General features: G+C 44.9%; 1 protein-coding gene across 3 annotated transcripts in view; it reads right to left on the bottom strand.

The window, feature by feature from the left end:
- HELZ (helicase with zinc finger) overlaps positions 1-24,796 on the bottom strand; it is a 2,003,166-nt gene that overhangs the window by 1,103,666 nt on the left and 874,704 nt on the right. For 2 of the 3 annotated variants that reach the window (XM_085617266.1, XM_085617268.1), the window contains exon 16: positions 21,088-21,192. In XM_085617266.1, coding sequence (XP_085473392.1) covers positions 21,088-21,192 — 105 coding nt within the window. The remainder of the gene's footprint in view (positions 1-21,087; positions 21,193-24,796) is intronic. The other variant, XM_085617269.1, reaches the window with a different exon arrangement.

Below are 24,796 nucleotides of genomic sequence, written 5' to 3'. Positions count from 1 at the left end.
AATTTCTGTCAGGTGGTGGGGGGCCCGAGATTTAAAAAAAATCAGCTGGGGGGGCTCAGCCTACAAAAGTTTGAAGACCTCTGGTTTAGTGGGATAGAGACACCAATCATACAGTATTTTATAATGGGTTTCTGTCATCCCCATAGAATGGTTGAATCTGTGAACGTCCCTCCATAACTTTCGCCATTGCTTGCCCGGGACTGTGTCCAGAGTGTATTAGTCCAGACGTCTATGTGGCGTGGCCGAATTTTCAAAGAGTTTTCAAGGAAAAGGGAGTAGAGGAAGGAGATGGTACATCTAGCCAACTTCGCTTGTCACACACACTTCCCAATTGGATAAAGATCTCTAGTAGCAGTTCCCTAAGTTCTGGGTATAGTACCCAATGTTTCAGTTGGCTATAGTGGTATCTCTGAATTTGGCAAGCCAAACTCTCCTTGGCAATTTTCGAAGGAAAGGATATCCCCAACCATGAAACAAGTCTGAAATGGAAAAAAATTCCCCCTTCCTCCAGAGTTCAAACTGGCCAGGTGTAAGCATGGGTGGGAAGGCTGGTTTATAGTGAATCGGAGTGTATGGAGAGGGAAACGTAGCGCATGCTGCTGATCGATTCACATCATCCCATGCTTTAAGATTTGCTCTTGTGGGGGTGCTCAGGTATGGATTAGAGGCTTGGTCTAATTTCAGTTCCCATTGAATGTCCAAAATATAACTACCACTGCCCAATCCTTGAGGAGCTAGTGTTTATCCAATTCTCGCAAGGACCAGTTGGATATCACTCGGAAGTGTGCTGCATTATAGTATAAATGAAAATCTGGAAGAGTCAACACACTGGTCTCTTTAGGTAGACTGAACAGTTTATAAGGGAGACTAGCTCTGTGATTCTGCCAGATAAAGCTGGTCACCAAAGATCAGAGCTTTGAGAAGAAATCCCGCTCTAGTTCGATTGGTAGTCCCTGGAACAGATACGGAAATTGTGGTGAGATGTTCATTTTTATTGCATGGATACAGCCTAACCTTGACAAATACATGGGAACCCATCTCTTAAGATCCGTTTTAAGTTGTTAAAGTAGCAGGGGATAATTTGCCCGAGATATACGATCTCGGGACTAATTTTAGTCCATAAACAAGTAATCTCTTTTTTAACCCAATGGAAACATGTGGAGCCTGCCAGGGTCTCCATCTAGGATGTGGATAGGGTTATGCTTTGAAGGAAGGATGTATGAAGGTTTGTTATAATAACCTGCCACTGACTCAGAGCCAGTTCCTGCTGTAGAGCAACGCGGGAGGAAGAGGGGGTAGTTAGGGAGAGTAATGCATCATCACCGAAAAGTGAAATAGTGTGGTTATCAGCCCCAAATGTAGGGCCTCGGATTTCTTGTGTAGCCCTCACCTTGGCTGCAGGGGATTCTACAGTGAGGGAGAATAGAAGTTGGGGAAGTGGGCATCGCTGAACGGTACCCAGTTCTAATTTAAATAGGTCAGAGCCCACTCTATTGACTAGTAAGAGTGATAGTGAAATCGCATAGTTCGTCTGGATCAAGTGTATAAATTGTTCAGACATACCAAAGTGACGGAGAGTGTGGAAGTGGAAGGACCTATCCTCCCAGTCGAAGGATTTTTAGGCATCTGGTGGCAGGAGGGCCGCTGGTAGCCTTTTCGACCAGGTGGACCACCTTCCTCAAGCTGTCGTGTGTCTGTCTCCCCTTAATAAATGTTGAATCATCCAATTGAATCCCGTAATTACAATAGTGGAGGGTTTCGTTGGAATGGAGGAAGAAATGGCGCTCGGGCTTGTGCGTCGTGGGTGTCGCTAGAGACTGGGTTAGTACGGTGCTAACAGGTCAGGGGAAACAAACCCAAAGAAATAACCCCTGCAACTGAGTGGGTCGAGACCCACACCAACAACTAGAAGTGAGGTCCTGTGCACACGTGTTAGGATGGTAATATGGGTGTGCCCGATAAAGATCGAACAGATATCAAATATTTCTTGTTTTCGAAATTATGAAGGTCGACATCAGGTGTATTATAAGCAAAGATTTCTTTATATACGTTAATTCAGACCAATACAGAGTGAAAACAAATCAGCCGACACGTGTTTCGTCACAACGTGTTAAAGTTGTGACTCTTCAGGGCTGGGAAGGACACAAAAACAAAAGGAATAAGTAAAAAGAAAAAACAAAAGAAAAAACAACGGGTTAAAATTGGCCACTGTAATGCGAAATATATTGAGAGGTGAGGAACAGAAGAAACATGTGGAGACCACAAATATGTGAAAAAGTACATGTATTAAGTGACTTTTCTAAAAGAGACCCACAAAGAATGGTGAAGTAGCTGTGTTGATAAATAACTGCGACCAAGAAGACGAGCGCAGACAAAAGATAATTGGACCAACTACAGATGTAGATAAAGGAAGATAAAATGATTTACGAAAAGGAAGAACACAAATGAACATTTCGAATCACGCTTTTCAAAAGTTTACACTAAGAGCAATCCGTTCAATCACAGTCAAAAGGTTCGGAGGGTATAATGCATGGAAATAACACAACAGAAACTAATTGACAAAGAGTCGTGGTGAGTATGATACACTTGTGATTAGATTTGTAAAAATTCTTTTAATAATTATAGAAGAGGATTAAGTGACGTATCAGTTGCAAAAAACAGCAAAAAAACTGGAAGACCATATATTAAGAAAGACGAATCGGCATGTCAAAGAGAAGAGTTTCAGGGTCTCAAAACACAATCCTGTTCACAATTGTGGAAAAGGTATATATAGCGTAACAGTCGCACAACAGCAAATCTCTGGAAGAGATACATTAAGACAGACGAATCAGGCATGTCAAAATGTAGAGTTTCAGGGTCTCGAAACACAAAACTAGCAACAAAACGCGGTAATAGAAATATCACCTACACAAAACCAAACAACCTGTACTGATGCATGTCAGAAAACATTTACATCCAGGCTCATGATGGGTACTCTAGCATAGCAGTTATGAGAAAATGACGTAGCATACATTCGAAAAAGCAAAAGAAGATCAGCAGCTGCATGGAGAGCGACAGATGCTAGTGACAGCAGAAATTAGAGTGAGGAGAAAAGAAAAGTACGCTAGAAAAACTACCTGTTTGTAATGCGTGGCGAAAACAGTGGGTGTATAGCCGGGTCACGGCACGGATAATATCAAAAGGGCGGGAGGAAGGTGGGAACCTCCCAAAGTCCCAACAAGTGGGCGGGGAACCAAAGCCGGACAGGTACGTTTAGGCTTCAACAGGGTCTGGAAAAAGGGAGTAAATGAAAAAAAGGGCGGTCCTATGAACCGAAATAATGAGAGGGATAAATGGTGTGTATTGCCGGGAGGGTAGGGCAGAAGCTTACCTGTGTGAAAAGGATCTCGTGTGCGGGATCAGCATGTTCTCCAGTGTGAGGGAAACGAACAAAAACGAAGGCCGGAAGTTAAATAAAGAATGCGTGTGACAGAAGCAAAAGAAACTAGAACGAGTAGCGGTAGTTCAGTAAGGAAAGCCGGAAGTGAGGACAAGAATACAGGTAGCCAATGGGTATGGTACTGATAACTGAAAACTGGAAATAGCGTGAGCTGTATGTAGATTACTAATTAAACGAGTGCGTACGGGGGCAATCTATTGAAAGTAAAAAAGGTGAGGAAAAAAACAAAAGTTATGGGGCTAACTCGGTGAAAGGGATGATCACGAGCGTCAGTGAATGAAAACGGACTGTGGCAATACAATTATGTAGGCTAAAAAAGCGCCCAGTGAGGAGCCTAAGAAAATAGAGTAGGATAGACAAAAAGGTCTAGAGAGAAAAGAGTGAAGAGTAAAGGATACTCACGGGAGTAGCGGTAAAGAGTGAAAATAAACGTAAAATAAGATGAGTTGCTCACATCATGGAGCCATACCCAATGAGTAAGGTGGACAGTGAGGTTTGAAGAAAAGAATGTGAAGAGTACAGGATGCTCAAGAGATATATTAATTACCAAAAGTAAGCGGTGTAGTGTATACATAGATCTATAAGAAAACATGTATGACAACTTCATCATGATGAGAGTTCAGAAACAAGGCGTCAAGTCAACAATATTATAGGTATGGTGTGTACTACATGTTCAACCAAACGGTTGCATTCAGATTGGCAGTGCTTACGATCAAAATTAATTATGCATGAAAAGACACAGGCATTAATTGTGCATGAAAAGACACAGGCATTATCAATAAGCAATAACTAAGGTTATAATCATGTAGATCAAAAGAAAGACAAAATTAATACAGTGATAGGAGAAAAGAGAAACTGCATATGGGAACAGATCTAGGATCCCAAAAAGTACTGTAGCTCATGGTCGATGTTGAGACCATGTTTTACCGACTGTAGACGCATGATCCATGATGCCTCTTGTCTTCTCAATCTCAATTCGCGATTGCCGCCTCTAATGTTGTTTCTGGTGATGTCTATTTCGAAGAAAGATAGGCTCTTACGTGGTCCTTGTGTGTTACATGTCGCTATGTGGGAGGCCATCGGGTATTTGGCATCCTCATTGCGCATAGCCCTGACATGTTCACTGATGCGTTCTTTGAGAGATCTGATCGTACTGCCTACATATTGCTGTTTGCATGTGCATTGTAGGATGTACACAACGAAGGTGGAGTTGAAGTTGATGTTGTAGGTGATATTATATTTGTTACCATTCCAGCTCCTGAATTCTTTTATTCCATTCATAGCCCATTTGCAGATTCCGCAGCATCCACATTTGAAAAAACCCACAGTATGGGTTGTCAGCCACGAAGAGACATATATGAGCGTGGTACTGTAGGACAGAGTCTGTTCCTTAGGGTTCTACCTCTTCTGAAGGTGATTTGAGGTCGAGCAGTTATGTTGTCTTTCAATGATTTGTCAGCTAGTAGAGTTCCCCACTGTTTATTGAAGCTCTTTCGCATAGTAACACTGATAGCATTGTAATCCGTGATCAGTCTCACAGTTTGTCTATATCTTTGTTGATTTTGGGTAGTAGAGTGGTTTCTCTTTTCATATTGGTTATTCTGTTGGTGGCTTTCTTGATAGTCTGTGGTTTGTAACCACGTTGGATAAGTCCGTGTTTCATGTCGTTTATGCAACTCTCAAATTCTGCATCCTCACTGCAATTCCTCCTGGCCCTGGTAAATTCTCCATAGGGAATTGTTTGTATCTGGTGCAGGGGATGTGCGCTGTTTGCGTGTAGAATCGCATTGCATGAGGTCTCCTTACGGTATAGCTTGCTGTGTAGAGAGTCATCCTTGATGTAAAGTTCAATGTCAAGGAAAGAGACACAGGTCGTGCTAGATTCACATGTGAATTTCATATCCATGTCATTGGAGTTCAAGTATTCGCAAAAAGAGTTCAGATTTTCTTGTGAGCCTGACCAAAAGAGTAAGCAGTCGTCAAAGTACCGCCCCCAGTAGACGATATAGTCCGTCCATTGAGCTGCTTTCCTCCCCCATAGCCATTCTGTTTCCAGGGCACCCATGTACAGATTAGCAAAAGACGGTGAGAACCTTGAACCCATAGCCACTCCCTTTATCTGTCTGTACCATTGGTGGTCATACAAAAAATAGTTATTGTTCAGTATAATCTCCATCATACTGATCACCATGTTGGTGTGTTCCCATAATGATGCTGATCTGTGATGAAGAGACTTAGTCACTACCTCTAGTCCTAGGTCGGGTTTGATGGACGTATAGAGAGAGACCACATCCAGAGTGGCCATAATCATGTTAGGTTGCCACTGTATGTCTGTGAGGATACTCAGTATATGTTTGGTATCTTGTATGTAGGATGGCAGATTCTTAACCATAGGGTTAAGAAATAGGTCCACATACTGTGCTAGTCTTTCTGTGGGACCCCATATGCCTGAGATTATCGGGCGTCCAGGGGGAAAGGGTGCTTGTTTGTGAACTTTGGGTAGGGTATATAGCACATGATAGGTAGGTTTGGCTACTTTCATGAATAAGGCCTCATCTTCATCAATGAGACCTATAGTCTGCCAGGTCTGGAGTTTTTTGTTAATGAGACTGGTGCTTTATAGTATAAATGAAAATCTGGAAGGGTCAACACACTGGTCTCTTTAGGTAGACTGAACAGTTTATAAGCGAGACTAGCTCTGTGATTCTGCAAGATAAAGCTGGTCACCAAAGAGCAGAGCTTTGAGAAGAAATCCCGCTCTAGTTCGATTGGTAGTCCCTGGAACAGATATAGAAATTGTGGTAAGATGGTCATTTTTATTGCATGGATACAGCCTAGCTTTGACAAATACATGGGAGCCCATCTCTTAAGATCAGTTTTAAGTTGTTGAAGTAACTATGGATATTTTTTTGCCCGAGAGATTAGATCTTGGGGCAAATTTTTGTCCGTAAATAAGTAAGCATGGGTGGGAAGGCTGGGTTATAGTGAATAGGAGTGTATGGAGAGGGAAACGTAGCGCATGCTGCTGATCGATTCACATCATCCCATGGTTTAAGATTTGCTCTTGTGGGGGTGCTTAGGTATGGATTAGAGGCTTGGTCTAATTTCAGTTCCCATTGAATGTCCAAAATATAACTACCACTGCCCAATCCTTGAGGAGCTAGTGTTTATCCAATTCTCGCAAGGACCAGTTGGATATCACTCGGAAGTGTGCTGCATTATAGTATAAATGAAAATCTGGAAGAGTCAACACACTGGTCTCTTTAGGTAGACTGAACAGTTTATAAGGGAGACTAGCTCTGTGATTCTGCCAGATAAAGCTGGTCACCAAAGATCAGAGCTTTGAGAAGAAATCCCGCTCTAGTTCGATTGGTAGTCCCTGGAACAGATACGGAAATTGTGGTGAGATGTTCATTTTTATTGCATGGATACAGCCTAACCTTGACAAATACAAGGGAACCATCTCTTAACATCTGTTTTAAGTTGTTAAAGTAGCTGGGGATAATTTGCCCGAGATGTACGATCTTGGGACAAATTTTAGTCCATAAACAAGTAAGCTCTTTTTTAGCCCAATGGAAACATGTGGAGCCTGCCAGGGTCTCCATCTAGGATGTGGATAGGGTTAGGCTTTGAAGGAAGGATGTATGAAGGTTTATTACAATAACCTGCCACTGACTCAGAGCCAGTTCCTGCTGTAGAGCTACGCGGGAGGAAGAGGGGGTAGTTAGGGAGAGTAATGCATCATCACCGAAAAGTGGAATAGTGTGGTTATCAGCCCCAAACGTAGGGCCTCGGATTTCTTGCGTAGCCCTCACCTTGGCTGCAGGGGATTCTACAATGAGGGGGAATAGAAGTTGGGGAAGTGGGCATCGCTGAACGGTACCCAGTTCTAATTTAAATAGGTCAGAGCCCACTCCATTGACTAGTAAGAGTGATAGTGAAATCGCATAGTTCGTCTGGATCAAGTGTATAAATTGTTCAGACATACCGAAGTGACGGAGAGTGTGGAAGTGGAAGGACCTATCCTCCCAGTCGAAGGATTTTTAGGCATCTAGTGGCAGGAGTGCCGCTGGTAGCCTTTTCGACCAGGTGGACCACCTTCCTCAAGCTGTCGTGTGTCTGTCTCCCCTTAATAAATGCTGAATCATCCAATTGAATCCCATCCGGCATAATGCCCTCCCGCCGTGTGGTAAGGAACACAGTATCTAGTTTAACATCCAGATTTATAAATGCAGGTCCTTTCCTGGTTTTGGGAGGACCAAAATCAGTGCCTCAAATGCAAGACCCTTCTAGAGGTAGCTATATGGCAGAACAGGGCTGTCAGATGGGGTACAAAATCAGAACTATAGGTCTTATAGATTTGCGCCAAGAGGCCATCAGCCTGGGTGATTTATGTAGTTTAATTGGCTGAAATAGGTGCTTGAACCTCGTCTTCACTAATCAGGCTACCCAGAGCCTGATTTTGGTCTACTGACACTTGAGGTTGATTCACGTCTTCTAGGAATTTTAGTTGTTCTGGACTATGTACAATGTGAATGGGAAAAGAAGGTATAGTCCCTTACGTCAGGATGTTTTGTCATCTAGGCATCCATTAGCACCACAGACCAGAATGCTTGTTTCAGGGCTTTAGAAAAACTCCTGGTGAAGGAGCGATGTGGGTGGGTGGGTGCTGTCTAACTCCAGATTCCATATAAGGTTGAAATCTCCCATCAAAATGATGTCCCCTCAGCAAACTCTCCCAGAAGGGTAAGAAATGTTGACGGGAAGCTGCTTTAGTGCTCATTCGGCCAGCTATGTTGTCCTTCACTATAAATATTCCACCCTCCTTATCAGTTTTACAGCCTGTTGGTTGAAATGTTAGTTATGCTTAGTAAGAGAGCAGAGGATCTGTAGACAAGGGGGTATCCTTTATTGCACAGTCTATGATCCTTGCCTCTATTAAGGTGTGTCATTTAAGGTTAGGATGTCAGTTATCCTATCTAGGAATTATTTCCACAATTTATGCCATTTGCCAGGGGAGTTCAGCCACTTGACATTCCACATTACTGCTGTTAACACCATAGTGGCACTAAGTATGCAGACTCCAGCAATGACCCCAGAACTGGCCCAACGCATATATATGTATTAATTATAAGCACTCACTAACACAATGCAATATCTCCTACCCAAAGATTTAATCACAATACACACAATACTTTAGCAATGGAACAGGTAAGTAGCACAATTACACATTGGTCTCCAGTGGGGGAGACCAAACCAAACATTAAAATTGTGTAATGCGAACCGCAACTTTAGAGTCTTGACCCAGAACACTTAAAAGAGCTGTGGTAAGTACACAGGAACTCCACAGAGGCCGTGTGCAGAGAGGGAACACGACCGCGTGCTCAACACAAGTCAATGGGTAAGTCGCAGTTGCAGTTTTCAAGAAGGAGCCTTCACAGAGGACCCTGAAGAAACCCCATGGAAGATGGAAGGTTGGAGAGTCACCCCACTCGTGGATACCCCGGGAACAAGGATACCTACACCAGGGACGCCAGGTGCATGGGTGCAAAGTAAAATTGGAAAGCGCCGTAGACCACAATGAAGGACTTCAGTGAAGATGCCACTGGCGAAGAGGTTAAAAGAGTCCTGTGGAACCCAAAGGTGGATTCACGATGAGGTACCTGCAAGCAGAGAGGATAGAGTCTATGCCACTAGGAGGTGACCAGGAGGCAAGGAGGACGAATGGCCAGCGATGTAGGAGATGCAGGAGAGTTGAAGGAGCCCTTGAAGCTGCAGCTGTGCGGACCAGGAGACGCTGTGGAAGACCAGGAGCCGTTCACAAGCAGTCCCACATCAGATGTCAAGAGCCAGGGAGGTCAGTGACTGTCGGGAGCACCAACAAGCCTTGGCAACGGCAATAAACATAGTATGCGAAAAAGGTGCGTTGTAGGGACTAGCAAGGTTCAAGTGACTCACCACGAGCAGGTAAGTCAGAGCAGGCCCCGAACAAGAAGGGGAGCTCACTGCAGCCAAAGAAGCCCCTCAAGATGACCAACAGGCCGAAGGTACATAAGTTGCAAGAGGACCTTGAGCATCTCATCAAATGATAAAGGCCCACGGTGCAGAGGATGCGGTGCAGCCAAAGATCTTGACTGCAGGAGATGCTGGAGGCTGGAGCTTCTTGGAGCCTGAAGATCTCTAGTGAAGAGAGTCAACAAGCCTTGGCAATACCTGTGGAAAAACAGAGAGGTGGTATCGTTCGCAGATTTGCAGCAAAGCCACGACCTCGCAGACTCAGAGTACTTCCGATATCTGCCAGTTAGACATGCACTACAGTCGAACCTGCCCAGGGACACCTCCCTATTGGACGCTTCGCCACTAGAGGACAGACTTCTAAATGGCTACTTACCAGATGGGGTCATATCTCGGACATACAAAAAGATGGTCAACAACACACCGGATCCCCTGATACTCCTGAGACAGCGTTGGGAGGGAGATGGGCTTGAGATAGATAATGAGGAGTAGCAGGAGGCTCTGGCCTCCCCAAAAGAGGTTTCCATCTCATCAAGATTACGTCTGGTACAGATAAAGATCCTCCACAGGACATACGTCTCTGGACCAACACTGGTTAAAATGGGTAGGATGGATGAGGGTACTTGTAGGCGCGGATGTGGACAGATTGGCTCATAAATGCACATAATTTGGGAGTGCCCCCTCATTCAGTTCTATTGGTCAAGAGTGCTTGAATGTATGAGTCGGGTGTCAGGTGTAGTCATACGGCCGGAAGCAAAGAGATGCCTCTTGAATATCTGGGAGCCCACCGACCTCAACAGCAGAGATAAGATATGGGCTACGCTGGGCCAAATGATAGCCAAGCAGAACATAGCGCAGTCATGGGGGGTGAGGGAGCCACCCGGGGTGATCTCCTGGAAAAACGACATGGACTGGTGCATGTTCAGGGAAAAAAAACTGTATGTCTCCCGTGGATCTCCCAGAAAATGGTCCTCCATCTGGAACAAATAGAATAACTATCGCGGATGTATCTGTGCTCCGCCCCCCAGACCCTGCTTCAGACGACCAATTTACGCCATAATCCCTATTTTCACTCAGTGTAATTTGTATGTTTGTACCCGTGAATGCTCTAAGACTCGAAGCATGTATGTCCGTACTTCCAATGCTCTGTATTGTCGACTTTTTGGATGGTTAATAAAAAGAAATATTAAAACAATTTAAAAAACCTTGGCAACGGCAAGTCAACGCAGTGCGCCGGGGTAATGCTTCAGCGGTTCCGACGAGGGATGCTGGCTTCAAACTTGCTATGAAGACAGTGCAAGCCTTAGGGAGTTGCAAATCCACCACTTGTGTTGCTGAACCTTTATGAGTATGTTAGAGCTCAGGAACAGCAGACCAGTCCACTTTGTTGAGGTACCTGCAGATGCAGGGAAAAGACTCCTTCACTTCAAGGGAGATTACTACGGGTGTCTTGGATGTCCATGGGCCTTTAGAAGAACTTGTATGGAGCACAGGCACAGATGACGTAGAAGAATGGCAGGACGACGAGAGCAGGAGTCTTCCTGGCTGCAGACTTGGTTCCCAAAGTGAAGTCCAATGTAGTCCAAAGTGCCCAGACGGTTGAAGATTAAGTCGTTTCGTATCTGAATCTTGTCCCACGACGAATCTAAGGAACCACCTACAGGTAAGCCCTTAAGTACCCTAAGAAAATAATTGGGACGATTCAGGGGTCCCTCCCACAGGAGGGGCTGGACTGTGGGGAGGATACTCTATGTCCTTTGTCCAGTTTCGTGCAGGAGCCAACAGCTCCTTGAACTAGTTTCAACTAGAGTATGCAAGGAGGGCACCAAATGTGCCCTTCAAAGCAAACTAGAGGTGCTGGCAAGCGCCCCCACCCTGTCCCAATACATTAAGTTCTGTCTGGGAGGTGGTCACACCTTCCTGTGACAGGAAATCTATTACCCTGCCTTCCCCTGCTCGAGCTTGGCTCAGCAGTAGGAGGGCAGAATCGTGTCTCTAGTCAGCAGCAGCCATAGTTTGCTGTCCGGGTCTTAAAGACTGGTACCAGGAGAACTGAGGGCCTCCCGGAAGAGCTTTACAGTGCATGGAATCATACCTCCAACACCGTTTACTGTGTTGGGGTATGATTCCAACATGTTTGAGACCAAACACGATAGGGTTAGTTTCAGCCAGCTTAGAGTTAGCCATCGCATAATGACACATGGTCACTATATATATTGTAAAGGCTGATGCACTTAGAACCCGGGAGAATGGACTCCATGGGTTGTAGGGATGTCCTTCTCCTGCAGGGGCACCCTCACACTTCTAACCGAACACTCTGCCTTCAGGATTGAAAGGCCTGCCTTAGGGGTGACTTATAGGTTTTAAGTGCCTTGAACTCAGATATAAGGAAACATATCTGTGGTGAGTGGTGCGAGCATCAGCTCTCACAGTTTGCAGTGACAGGCCTGTAGTCGCACTTTGAGTGGTCCCCCATGAGTGGCATAATACATGCTTCAGCCCATGGGGGACACCCCTGTTATACCTATGCCCTGGGTACCTTAGTACCATATACTAGGGACTTACAAGGATACACCAGTAGTCATTCTGGGATGTACCCAAGTACTCACCATATCCAATTTAGGGAAGAAGCACAGAAACTGGGGTCCTGATTAGCAGGATCCCTGTCAGACTAGTCAGAAAAACATAATGATACCAGCAAAAAGTGGGGATAACCATGAAAGCAGATCCTACTTTCCTACAGAAGAGCTTCCCCTCGTGCTGTAGGTAGGCCACCTCCTCAGTGAGCGCTATGGGGAATTGCATCCGATCAAGTAGCATTGAGTCCAGAAGGGAGTCTGGTTTATGACAGGACTCAAATGTCTACATATTTCAAACGATACTATGGTCTTAGTCCCCTGCAGAGCAGGTTTGGTGGTCAAATCAAGGGGCTTTTTTCAACTCGGCGCCTAAGTTTTCCCCTGCTGTGTCGATCAATTCTGCGAGAGCCATTGTTTATCAGTGTCTTCCATTGAGCTTGGGGAGGGTCCCTCCTGTTTTCCACCAGCGTCTCTACAATCTGGAGCAGATATACCATACAGCATTGCTGCCTCTGTCACATCTGTGAAATGATGAGACTTGTTTTTGTAGTCAAAGGCTAGGCCAAAGAGATAGGTGCACCTGTATTTGATATGGTCGTGGCACAGTTTAACTTTAACAGGCAGAAATTGAAGTCATTGAGCCAGGGTGACTGGTGCAATATCATAAAACACGGAAAAAGTTGCACCTTGGAAGGAGACAGATTCCACTTTCCTCGCAGCATTTAGGATCGCTTCATTCACCTTAAAGGAGTGCAGTTTTAATAGAAAATCTCCTGATTGTTTGCGTTCACCAGGTGTTGGGGGCTCGGCCCAGTGGACACCCTCTAGTTTCACCTTGGCTTGTCTGTCCCCAAGAAGCTCAGAGCATGCCTACCACAAATGCCTCCATGATTGGCCCTCCACTCAAGATTTTGCAGACAAATGTTATCCCGCCGAGAACAGTTTTCCAAGTCATCAAATTTCGGAAGCGCAGCCTGCAAGTGATATTTGAGTTTATCGGAGGTGCTCTCCAGGTGATCCACCTTTTGTTCCAGGGTCTGCCACTTAGTTTCCAGATCGAGAGTGCCTTCACACACTGAGTCCACATCCTGTCGTAATGTCGAGAATCCATTATTAAGGTCAGAGCAAAGAACCTCAAAGGAGGTGGCCAGGTTCATTTTTAATTCCTTCACAAATCTTTTTGAAGACTTGGAGTGAAGAAAGGAGGTCTTCCTTGGTAGGCACCACAGCACCGTCCCTGGTGGAGGATCAATGTACGTCTCTGGACTAAGTCAGTTTAAAGTAGCTCCATAGAGTGTTTTAGTAGAAGGGCGTCTAGCAGCCAAAATGACACTACTTCGGGAGGGAGGTCAAAGGCCGTCAACTGTCACCACTTAGTCTTCAAGCATGGAGGTGTAGGGTGCGCAGGGTTGGGTGCAGGACCCTGCCTTGCTGATTTAACAGGCGGTCCTCCCAAAGAGGCAGCCGAACCCAAGGACAAATGCTCATGGCCAGATGTCACAACACTACACTCTCCTCACCCAGTCCGGCGACACTAGAATGATAGGACCTGGTTGTTCCTAATCTTCAGAACTTTGAGCAGGAGCGGTAGAGATGGGAATGTGCGCAAGAGTCCAAGTGAAAGGCATCTTCCAGTGAAAATTGCCATAGTAACTCCACCAAGTGCAAGGTTAGGACTTAGTGCATTCTCTGGGGTGGCATAAATATCAGGCTATTGGTCTCCCAATTACTGAAAAATGCCATGCGCCACCTCAGAGTGCAGCCGCCATTCGTGATCCACTAGGTAATGTCAGCTGAGTTCACACACTCTGGTCTTTAAAGACCCTGCAGGTGATGTACATCCAGAAAAATGAACTGGTGCTCCAGCTATTTCCAGAGGCTCATGTTTCCCAGCACAAGAACCTCAAACCCACTCTCCATTTGATGCAGGACCACATGGTGGAGGTGTTGTAGGTGAGAACCTGAACCCGCTGCCTTTTAATTGATGGAGGAATGCTTCCAATGCCAAGTGAATCACACACAACTCTAACAAGTTGATGTGGAGTTGGACTTCAGCCTGGGGCCAGAGTCCTCTGAGTGAGAGTCTCCATCTCTCCCAGATGACCTCCCTGATCCAGCATCGATGCATCAGTCACAACCGTTGGCTCAGTGGGTAATGGAAAGGGCCCTGCCACTGGTCCAACTGCAGTCTAGCAGCCACCACTGCAGATCTTTTACTGTCTTCGCTGATATATAGATGGAATCAGAATGGCCCCCCTGGTGGTGAGCCCACTGAGACTTCAGATCCCACCGCAGAGCCTGCAGGTGCCACCTGGCATGGTGCACAAGCATGATCCCGGATGCCAAGAGACCAAAAAGCTTCAGAGTTGATCTCAGCGACACACAGGTCAAGTATGAAGTATCAAGATCATATCCCTAATGTCCTAAACTCGTTGAGGTAGAGGGTAGCTAAGAATCATACAGTATCCAGGATGGCGTCAACGAAGGGGAGCCTCTGAGAAGTAATTAGATGTGACTTCAGCATGTTGATGGAAAACACCAGCAACGTCAACAGGTTGGCCGCCATCTTGAACTTGTCCCATCCTTCACTGACCAGTTGTCAAGTTATGGGAAGAGTGGTATTCCCAACCTCAGAATGTGGGAAATCGACCACAACTATCACTTTTGTGAACACCCGAGTTGCACTTTAAAGGCTATAGGTTACCACTGAGAAGTGAAAGTTCTGGTGGCCTACTTCAAACAGCAGGTAGCACCAATGGGAATGCAGCACTAGGATGTGAAATTAGACATCCTGCAAATCCAATGCCACAATCTAATCGCCCAGATCCAGAGCAGACAGAACTCCAGCTAGGGTGAGTATTCTGAAATTGTCCTTGTTGAGGAAGTTAAGAGGGCAACCAGGAAGTAACAGAAGTAAGTAACAGACCTAGTTTCTGATACTGGTACACACTCTATGGCTTACTTATTCTAGAGAACCTGAATCTCCCCTCACAGAATGGACAACAGGGCCTCCGGAAGTTATTGTTGTGTAGGAGGTGGAAAGGAAAGGGAGGGCATGTATATTATTGATTATTTGGACCACCCACTGATTTGATGTTATGCTCTGCCCCTTGTAGAGGCAATAGGTGGTCTGACCTATAGGGACAAATTAAAGCAATTTTGAGGCAGCTACGGAGGGAAGGTCAGAATACTGGGTAGTTCGCTGGCCTGGCCACTAGATTCCCAACCTCTGCCCCACAAGGCTTGGAAGGTCTGCTGGTGCCGGGGCAAGGTATGGCATTGCCTCAGCTGAATCCCTTTTGTGAAGCATCAAAAAGGGCAACAGAGTGGTGCCAGAGAGTGCAGCATTGCCTTTTTCTTTTCTAGGTGCTCCAAGAGCGAGTTAATGGATCCAAGGGCAAAGCTGGCCAAGGAGAACCTAATCTTGGCAAACGTCTCCATGCGTTTCAACCCTGTCTGGCAGTGTAGTCCGCAACATGCTGGGATTAAGCCTACTGGTGAAGGCCTGGACAAGTAGACTAGCCAGTGTCGGTGCTATAGGAAGAAGGGTAGAACTGCTGGAGCAGGACTGTGCTGTCTGGCTATCTGTCAGCTGATTGGTGACCAAGATCTTAGCTTTGTCTAGTTGCCAAGAAGTGCATCGGTTATGGCTCTGTTAATGCGAAGGTGTTCATGCAAAATCTGCCTGGTTGCAGGACCTGATAGGACATTTTTCTTAACCTCACTGGTAAGCAACTGAAGGTGTAAAACTTCTGCTGCTCAGCGAATAACCATTGCAAAGGAGGCCGACACCTCCATGGATGGGCCAGGAGAATGGAGGCCAGTGTCATTATCAAGTCAAGACCATTGGCCTCCTGTAAATCTAGAAAGATGTTTTCATCGTAAACCTGAGAATCATCACTATCGTCATTGGGGTCTAGTAAACCATAATTTAGGGGAAGCATCTCCAAACTTGAACATTCCTAAGGTGAAATGGTTGTGACTTTGGAGTAGGTTGCAATGAATTAGTTTCCGTGTCCGAAAGGACTACTGACTACTTCTCCGGCATCGCAGATCGGGGCTCCAGCATCAGTTCTGGCCCCTTATACGGCCTAGGAGTGAGTGTCGGCCACAAGGTTGGGCCTGAGCCTGGACTTGGGTCGTGAGGAAGGTACATCAGGGAAAAATCTGCCGGGGGTTGACTGACTGGTGCCCCCATAGATTCGCAGGATCTGGTGAGGTACCAAATATTCACAGAATAGCCTCTTTGAAGGTATGGACCTGCAGTAGCATCGCCGATAGATCTGTAAATTCGGTTTCTATCAGGAAGAAAGCAGGGATCGGATGTGAAGTCGGCGACCGGGCCCGCAACTAGGGGGTCACATGACTCCTCGTGACTGAATGACTGGGAGCTGTACTTTGGCTTCAGCTAAGTATCTCAGCACTTTTGACCTGACTGAAGGTTATTGGCAGATCAGACTCACAGATACTGCAAAACCTAAGACCACATTCTCAACCCCTGGAAGGCATTTTCAGTTTACCCTTTTGTTTGAAGAATGCACCTGCCACATTTCAAAGGCTGGTGAATACAGTTCTCTCAGGTCTGGAAGATTTTAATGCAGCAGATCTTGATGATATAGTGGTCTTTAGCTCCATCTGGGAGGTTCACCTGGTACACCTCAGAAATTTATTTGAGGCCCTGCAGAAGGCAGGCCTCACTATCAAGGCTAGTAAGTGCCAGATAGGGCAGAGCAAAATTTTGTACTTGAGCCACCTGTTAAATGGAGGACAAGTTCGACCATTGGAGAGCAAAATCCAAACCATTGAGGATTGGATTACTCCCACTACCCAGACTCCATCAGAGTTGTTACGGGCCTGACTGGGTACCACAGAAGATTTGTTAAGGGTTATGGGTCGATTGTGACTCCCCTTCATGACCTCAACTCGAAGAAGATTCGTAAGAAGGTGAATTGGACACTTAGATGTCAAGAAGCCTTTGATTCTCTGAGGAAGGCCATATGGTCAGCTCTAATTCTGGAGAGTCCTGACGATTCCAAACAATCTGTTGGCCAGACAGATGACTCTGAGATAGGAATATGAGCAGTGTTATTACAACTTAATGAAGAGGGCCAAGATCAACCAGTAGCTTTTATTAGCAGAAGATTGACCTCGAGAAAGAAATGTTGGTCAGCTACTGAGAGGGAAGCCTTTGCTGTGGTCTGGGCCTTGAAGAAGCTGAGGCCATACTTGTTTGCCACTCACTTCATTGTTCAGACAGACCACAAGCCCCTCTTATGGCTAAAATAGATGAAGGGGGCAAACCCCAAAATTTTGAGTCAGTCCATTTCCCTACAGGGGATGGACTTTTCAGTGGAACATAGACCGGGGAGTAACCATGCCAACGTAGATGGACTTTAGAGATATTTCCACTTAGAAAATGATGACTCAACTGGACATGGTTGGTCTTATCTTCTTTCTTTTGTGTGTGTGTGGGGGGGGGGGGGGGTTAGATGTAGGAAAGTATGATATTTCTGCCATAGATTTCCCAGGTTATGCCTGTTTTGACCTCTAAGTCACCCCTAAGGTAGGCCCTTCAGTCCAAGGTAAGGGTGCATCGTACTAAGTGTGTGGGTACCCCTGCATGAGCAGAGGTATCCCTACAAAACCTAGACTCCTTTCTGGGCTTTGTAAGTATGGGGCAGCCATCTTCAGGTAAGTGGTGGGCACTGGAAAGTCGAGATGTCCAGCTACATAATGGCTACCCCGAACCTAGTCATGTTTGGTATCAAACATGTTGGAATCATGCAACTAAAGCAATTCCAGTGTTAGTTGTATGATACATTGTACTGGGGACCTCCTTAGAATGTCTACCTGTGTAACACTTCAGGGTCTGCATGCCAGCCAGCGCTGCTGCCGGCTTCAGGGAGTGTTCTGCTCCCTTGCTGAAGAAGCTGAACAAAGGATTTCCTGCTACAGAGAGGTGTGACAATCTCTCCTTTAGAATTAGGTAGAGTGGGGGTGCTTCCGAGCACCACCAGACTGCATTGAAGGACATATTTGGAGCCCCCCCCCCCCCTGCATAAACTAGTTTCACCCACTCCAGGAGACCTTGGTTCCCTCTCTGGGACAAAACCACACAAATGACAGGGGAATGTCCATCCCCTCTGTCCAGCTCCTTCCCTGCAAGGTGCTCCAGAGCTCCTCCAGGAGGCCACTTGATTCTGCCATGTTGAATCTTAGCCCCTGGGAGCATCTGACTGAATAGGACATCTGAATAGTGTCGCCGACCCCCCCCCCCCCCCCCAATCCTCTGAGAGGTGGTTTGCCACAGAAGAGGTTCTTCCCCTTTTTGAGGTTACGTAAGGGCTCCCGAGGGTAGACCCTTAGATTCATCCCAACAATAATTTCTGGAACCAACTACCTGTCGTCTGAAGATTGTTCAATGACTCTTCTGCTGGTGGACACTGGAACTCTGCTGTTCTTCCAGCCAGGACCCACAACAAGACTGTTCCTGGTAGGAAGAATCCTACTGCATCTTTGTCCCTGTTATTTTCCAAAGATGTGATACTCTGTGGCTGTGCATCCTAGGAGTCACCAGGGACTCTGCCTGCATCCAAGCCTGAAGGAATCTCTCTCGAAGGGAAGTAGTCTTTTCCCTGCATCCGCAGGCACCTCCACGTCGATGACCGATTTGCTGATTCTCTTGTCCCACAGACATCCACTGGCTCTGCAACACAGGTGGTGGTGGTGGTTTATTGGTTCCCCAGACCAGTCTTTCCTGCAAGTTGGGAGAGTGTAACTCCTCTCCAGCCAACAGTGAACGCCTCCCTGTGCACTGCGTCTGTTGTTGCCAAGGCATGTTGGCACTCTTCATGATAGATCTTCAAGCTCCAAGTAGCCCCTGCCTCCAGCACAGCTCCAAGCACGTCGTCCTGCTGGCATCTCATGCCTAATGTGCTACTGGGATTTCCTTGCAACCTCCTGTGCCTTCTGCCAGTGGGTCCTTGAGGGGGCTTAATCGATTATTTCTGGCTCTCCATCGTGCTGAGGGTCAGTCCTGACTCACCCTTGCTGGATTAGTCCCTCAGACCTTGCAGGTCTTAATCCCTGCATCTTCACCCGTGAACCGTTGTTTGCATTTGCCAAAGCTTGCTGGTGGTCCTGCTGGCCACTGACCGTCCTGCACTCGTGGACCGGCATGGGATAGGTCGTGAGAGCCACCTGGTCTTCTACAATGTTGCCTGGTCCTCACAGCTGTTGTTTCTTCTCACCGCAACTCAGCAAGAACCTTTAACCAGGGCTGGTATTGTGCTCCCGTGCCTCCTGGTCACCTCCGGACTGATTGCACTCTGCCCTCTCTGCTTTCAGATTCTTGGTGCCTGGATTCTTCGTTCTGGTTCTGCTGGCCTGGTCCACGAGACACTGTAGCTGCAGAACTTCCACAACCCTCCACTGGCGTCTACAAACTTTTCCGACATCACTTCACCCCAATGTACCAGGGCCACCAGGTGCAGGTATCCATCTCTTCTGGGTATCCTCTGGTGGGGTGAATCTCCAACCTTCCTTCCTCCAAGTGGTTCTCTTGGGGTGCTTTTGGAAGGGCCCTTGAACTCTCAAATCAAAACCACGATTTACCTGTGTTGTCCTATGGACGTCTGACCCGATGTAACCACTCTGCACCCGGATGCCTTGGGGTCCCTGACTGCTCACTTTAGGTGGTTCTTTGCTTCCTCTGGGGTCCTCCAACCTTAGGTACTAGTCCTGTTTTTCATACCTATTCCGCATTCCACTAATTTAGTATATGTTTTTGCCTGTCCGTGTGGGCCTATGGCCCCACTGGGAGGCCTCTAAGTATTTCTTGTGTGTAACTGATACCAAGTTACTGTCTAGGGTGTAGTCATATAAAGTATTTACCTGGTGTGGTTCCTTCTTGTGTGAAAAGCTTACTTACAGACTAAGGTAGTACATGCAATTGATTTACACCCTATTGGATAAGCCTCAGCTGATCTCCACGGCTACCCCTTCGGAGCATTGGTGTTCAGGGACCTAAACACTATCACTAAGGGTTGCCTGGACTCCGTGCACTGTGCCTCACCATAGGTGGACACTATATACTGAGCCAGTCTCTTACAAGTACATTATGCATATCTACAATATTATGAATGAGCAAAATGCAATGATTCCTTGTTTAAATATGTAATGATGAATGATATTTAGGTTAATAACTAAATACATTTGTGTACAGTGTAGGAGTATCAGACCACGATCAGGCTTCATATAGGTGTATCAAGAAAGAGGCAAAAGTCCTGATGAAGAGTCCCTAAAAAACTTTAATACACTGATAAAAATTGATCAAATATACTTGGAAAGATACTTGTATTGGACGAAAACCTGTATAAAGTTATACATTCTGAAAGGTAGTCTCCTATCCGTTTATGATGATACATAAGATGCACAGGGGACGCTGGAAAAACCCCAATGATAATACATACAGGGGCAGATATACATTGGATATACTTATGAGATAAATTATTTACTGACTGTAAAATAAAAGGGTATTTTGTAAATACAACTATCATTGCTCCATTGGTCTCTTAACCTTCTCATGTTGATGTCTTAATTTAGTTAATTTGTATTTCCAGTACCATTTAGGTGTATTTAATAAAGACCCCAAAAGCAGCCATAACACTTGATGGGAACATTCTAATCTGACAGCCAGAGGTAACCAGCTCCCCCATTTTGACCCAACAGGGAAGATTATAAAGCTATCCAGGGCTGTCCACCAAGGAGAATCAGCAGTCAGAAGAGTCAGTGTTGAATGACCAAACTGTTGATCCCAGCCATTGCTAAACAAATTGTTTAAAACACTATCTGGCTTATACACGACAATGTAAGCATATGCAAAAAACATGATGTAAGCTGAATATTATATATCAAAATATTAAATCAGTTCCATATGGAGTAAGTAATTTAACAAGTGGAGTCGAAGACGAAAGAAAATTGATTACAAAAAATACACAGTGAGCATACAATGTAAACAATAATTTAAAACCAATGGTCCTTAAGTATATATACCTGAGAGGTCTTGCCTGGGGATTGCCAGCTTCAACATAGGGATGTAAATAGTCCTTTATGTAAAGGTCAGCAGCACTATTAGAATGGGTGCAAATAAGTACTCTGCTGATAGATAGAAAGAACAGAAACAAACACTGATTAAAACAGCAATTTGACCAGAAAGCAGAGAAAATGTGAGCTATTAAAATGCAAATTTCTTTCAAACAGATTACACATTTTCTGTAGAAAAAACAATCCCCAATTCATTTCCTTCACTTGTAGAATGAATAATTATTATTTCACATGTTTTATTTACTTTAGATAGTGAAACGTCGGAGTCTGTCATGGACATAGAAGTCTTCAATTATCTTAACGTTTAGGTCCTAAGCATGAGGGTAAAATGAAAATTATATTTTCAACATGCAAGCATCTATCAACACACTATCTCAAAATAAAGAACTGTAGGATACAATATGAGGACCCTGTTGATGTCACGCATACCTTTTACCGAGGAACAGCACTTGCATGCTCTATTCTGGACATAGGGGGTAATGTGGAATGTTACTATAACAGCCTTAAGCATGCAAATATTACTTATCGTCTGTAACATTATTTAAAACAGATATTTGATTTTCAAGCCAATTCATAAGGTCAAACTTTCATGACGAGTCAGTCAGGAGCTGGAAGGTTTCCCAAAACTGGGGCCAGCGTACCTTGGTTGCAGATTAGTTAACTTCTTTATCAAATAAACCTAATGATTCCATAAAGGTGACACCATTAGTGGTAACACCAGTCCCACCACTATTTTCTCACTTCACAGACGAAGAGGCAAAGAAGGAACCAAATGAAAAAAATGCTTGCACAGAATGCAAAGAGATGATGTTGGGAGGCACTTTCCCAGTGGTGGTCATATGCATTAAACTGTGCAAGAAGCTGATGAACAATACTGAATGTACTGTTGTCATTCGTTGAGATGGAATGTAGCTATACCTGCGTTCCAGAAATGACGCTCTATTCAGGAATACATATATGTCAGATCGGCACTTACACGTCCATATATTACTTCTCAACTATGAGCAATTTGACTGAACTAGTCTCCAGCAATTACTGATCTAAGGTTCACTGGCTCTTTCAGACCCAGTGTTGCATTGCTGCAGCATTGGGACTCTTTTAAAGATATGAAAGATGCAGGAAGGCATAGGCATTTCAAGATTAAATTACTTAACTTGGTAATGTACTTCCTGATGGACACCTAATCCACCCATAAAATCATGATCACCACCTCTCTCCTTCCTCACTGTCTTCCTTCCCATCCACCAAAGCACAAACTCCTAATATCTGTTAATACTAATCTATACAACTACTAGTAACTCTCAACTTGGGAGTTCTGTAGAGCAGAAATATATGCATTTCTTTGCCTGTGGCCAGAAAATATATCTATGAGATGTCTTAAGCTATGAAACCCTTGTTGCATGGTGTGACATAAATTTCACGCTGGGAAGGGTCTGAAAGGGATGTTTAATTCATTGTTTCCATTTGGATCTCTGAGCCATTCTATAGCATCTAACCAACCATCAGTAAACTGTTTTTGACAAAAAAGAAAGGAAGCGAATAGGAACAAGGAGAAACCACAGTGGATATTGCGTACAAATAATAAGACAAAATTGTGAATAAGGTGTTTAAAAAGACTCCCTATTACCAACACAAAAAGGCTTATAGTGGAAATCAAAAGAAAAAATACTAATCAACAAGGATGCTCTACTATTGATACACTCACACACAATTGGTTAATTCCTGCAATGTGTACCCCTGGTGCTCCAGCACTCATATGAAATCACTGGTGATGCCAGTAAGTTAAAAAAAAATTTGATTAAATGTGATTTAATCATGTTCAACTAGGCCAAGGCAATCGATTAGGGCAATGCAGCTTCAAAAGGAGAAGGGAATGATGCTTATTTGGTGGGCTTCTGCCACAATAATGTGCCCAACGACGATTCTTGATATGAACAAAGCATAGATCATTGTTTTCACGTGTTCACTGCGAATGAGTTTTATTAGTACTTGAAAAAAGGCAGCTGTTTGCAGTTTTGTCATCTTATTTATTTGTGGAATGAGAGTGAAGGCTGACTCAAGAAACATTCTGGAGAGAGCAAACAATAATACAATTTTTTTTTTTTTAATGGAACACTAAGTCATGTGTTCCAGAATTGCACACACATTTTTTTACAATCACCATGGGATTCTCTCACTCATATAAGGTAGAAGAGAGTAACAACCTAACTCAGCACCGAATGCTTTCAGGGACTTAGAGGCAACACCTATGGAACGGCTAACCAGAGAAGCCTAGCCCACTGGGTCATTTGACCTGGGGTTCAATTTTGAACAGTAATGCTTCAGCAAAAGTAAGGACCCAGTAGCTGTCTCCACCTTGTAGAACGGGTCATAGGTTTAGCAGGCAATGATGCCTAAAAAAGAAAAATCAACAGTTGATGTCATTGATAAGGCTCCACCACGAGGAAATAAGGAACAACGTATTTCTTTCACTGGAATGTGTATCATAGCAAGTTTATTAAAGATTTTGCACAAAACTGGAATTTTTTTAAAAAATGGACAAGAAAGAACGTCGAGTTTGTATGTTCTGATAAGCAACAACAAGTATTTCAATGCATCAAAAAAGAAATTGTAGAGGCACCAACATTTAAACTTTTTGGGGTGAACAAAGCATATCAGCACTTTTGATGCTAATTTGTATGACACTGGAGTGATGTTGTCACAAAGGTGTGAGAAGGAAGAGGGGAATGTGGCTTTTGTATCAAGAACCCTTAATGATACTGAAAGAAGATATGCTGTGATTGAGAAAGAATTGTTGGCATGTGTTTGGGACAAATAACATTTTAGGAACTATGTATGAGGTAGTTGGTTCACTTTAAGGGCAGGTCATAAACCTCTTGTCAAACATATCACCACCGGGTGGAGGGTGGAATTTGCTAGGCTGACTTAAAGGTTGGAGGAATATAGCTTCAAAGTTGAGTTGGTTCTGGTGAAGTGCAATGTGACAGCAGATTGTTTATCAAGATTGCAGTGCCAGAGATATTCTCACATTTTGCTACTGTATACTCCGAAAGCTCCTCGGCTATTGCAGGGGCCTCAAAGACCATCTTGGCGGATCTACCCTTACCGGTGTTGACCCACAATGACGCAGCAGGTATGGAGAGCGATATTACAGGTGGAGGAAATAGCCTCTGCAATACGCAGCCTCCAGTCGAGAGAGGCGATGGGGCTGAATGGCCTTCCGATCGAACTATATACTGCAGGGGCCCCCCATGTCGCGCCATACCCAATTCAAATGTACGCAGAGTGTGTAAGGGTTGCGGAGTTACCTAGGGATCAATGCCTGGCTTCTATAGCAGTGATCCACAAACCCCGTAAACCAGCTGATCAATGCACCTCATACCTCCCTATCTCACTCCTTAGTGCCAAAATGAAGATATTGGCTAAACTTCTGGAGTCCAGGCTTATACATCACGTCTTATACCTGATACACCCGAACCAATCGGGATTCATGCCTGGAAGAAACACGGCACTTAATCTGCGTCGCCTCCAATCGGTAATAGTTAGGAAAGATATAATTAGAGAAAACACAGTAATAATGCCCCTAGACACACACATGGCATTCGATACAGTGGAATGGCCATACAGGTTTGCGGTCCTGGAAAAAATGGGGTTCGGC

This window comes from Triturus cristatus, chromosome 7 (genome assembly GCF_964204655.1).
Source record: "Triturus cristatus chromosome 7, aTriCri1.1, whole genome shotgun sequence".
In the NCBI taxonomy this organism is placed as follows: Eukaryota; Metazoa; Chordata; class Amphibia; order Caudata; family Salamandridae; genus Triturus; species Triturus cristatus.
Note: the sequence above shows the minus strand (reverse complement) of the source record. Positions and strands in the feature narration are given on the sequence as shown.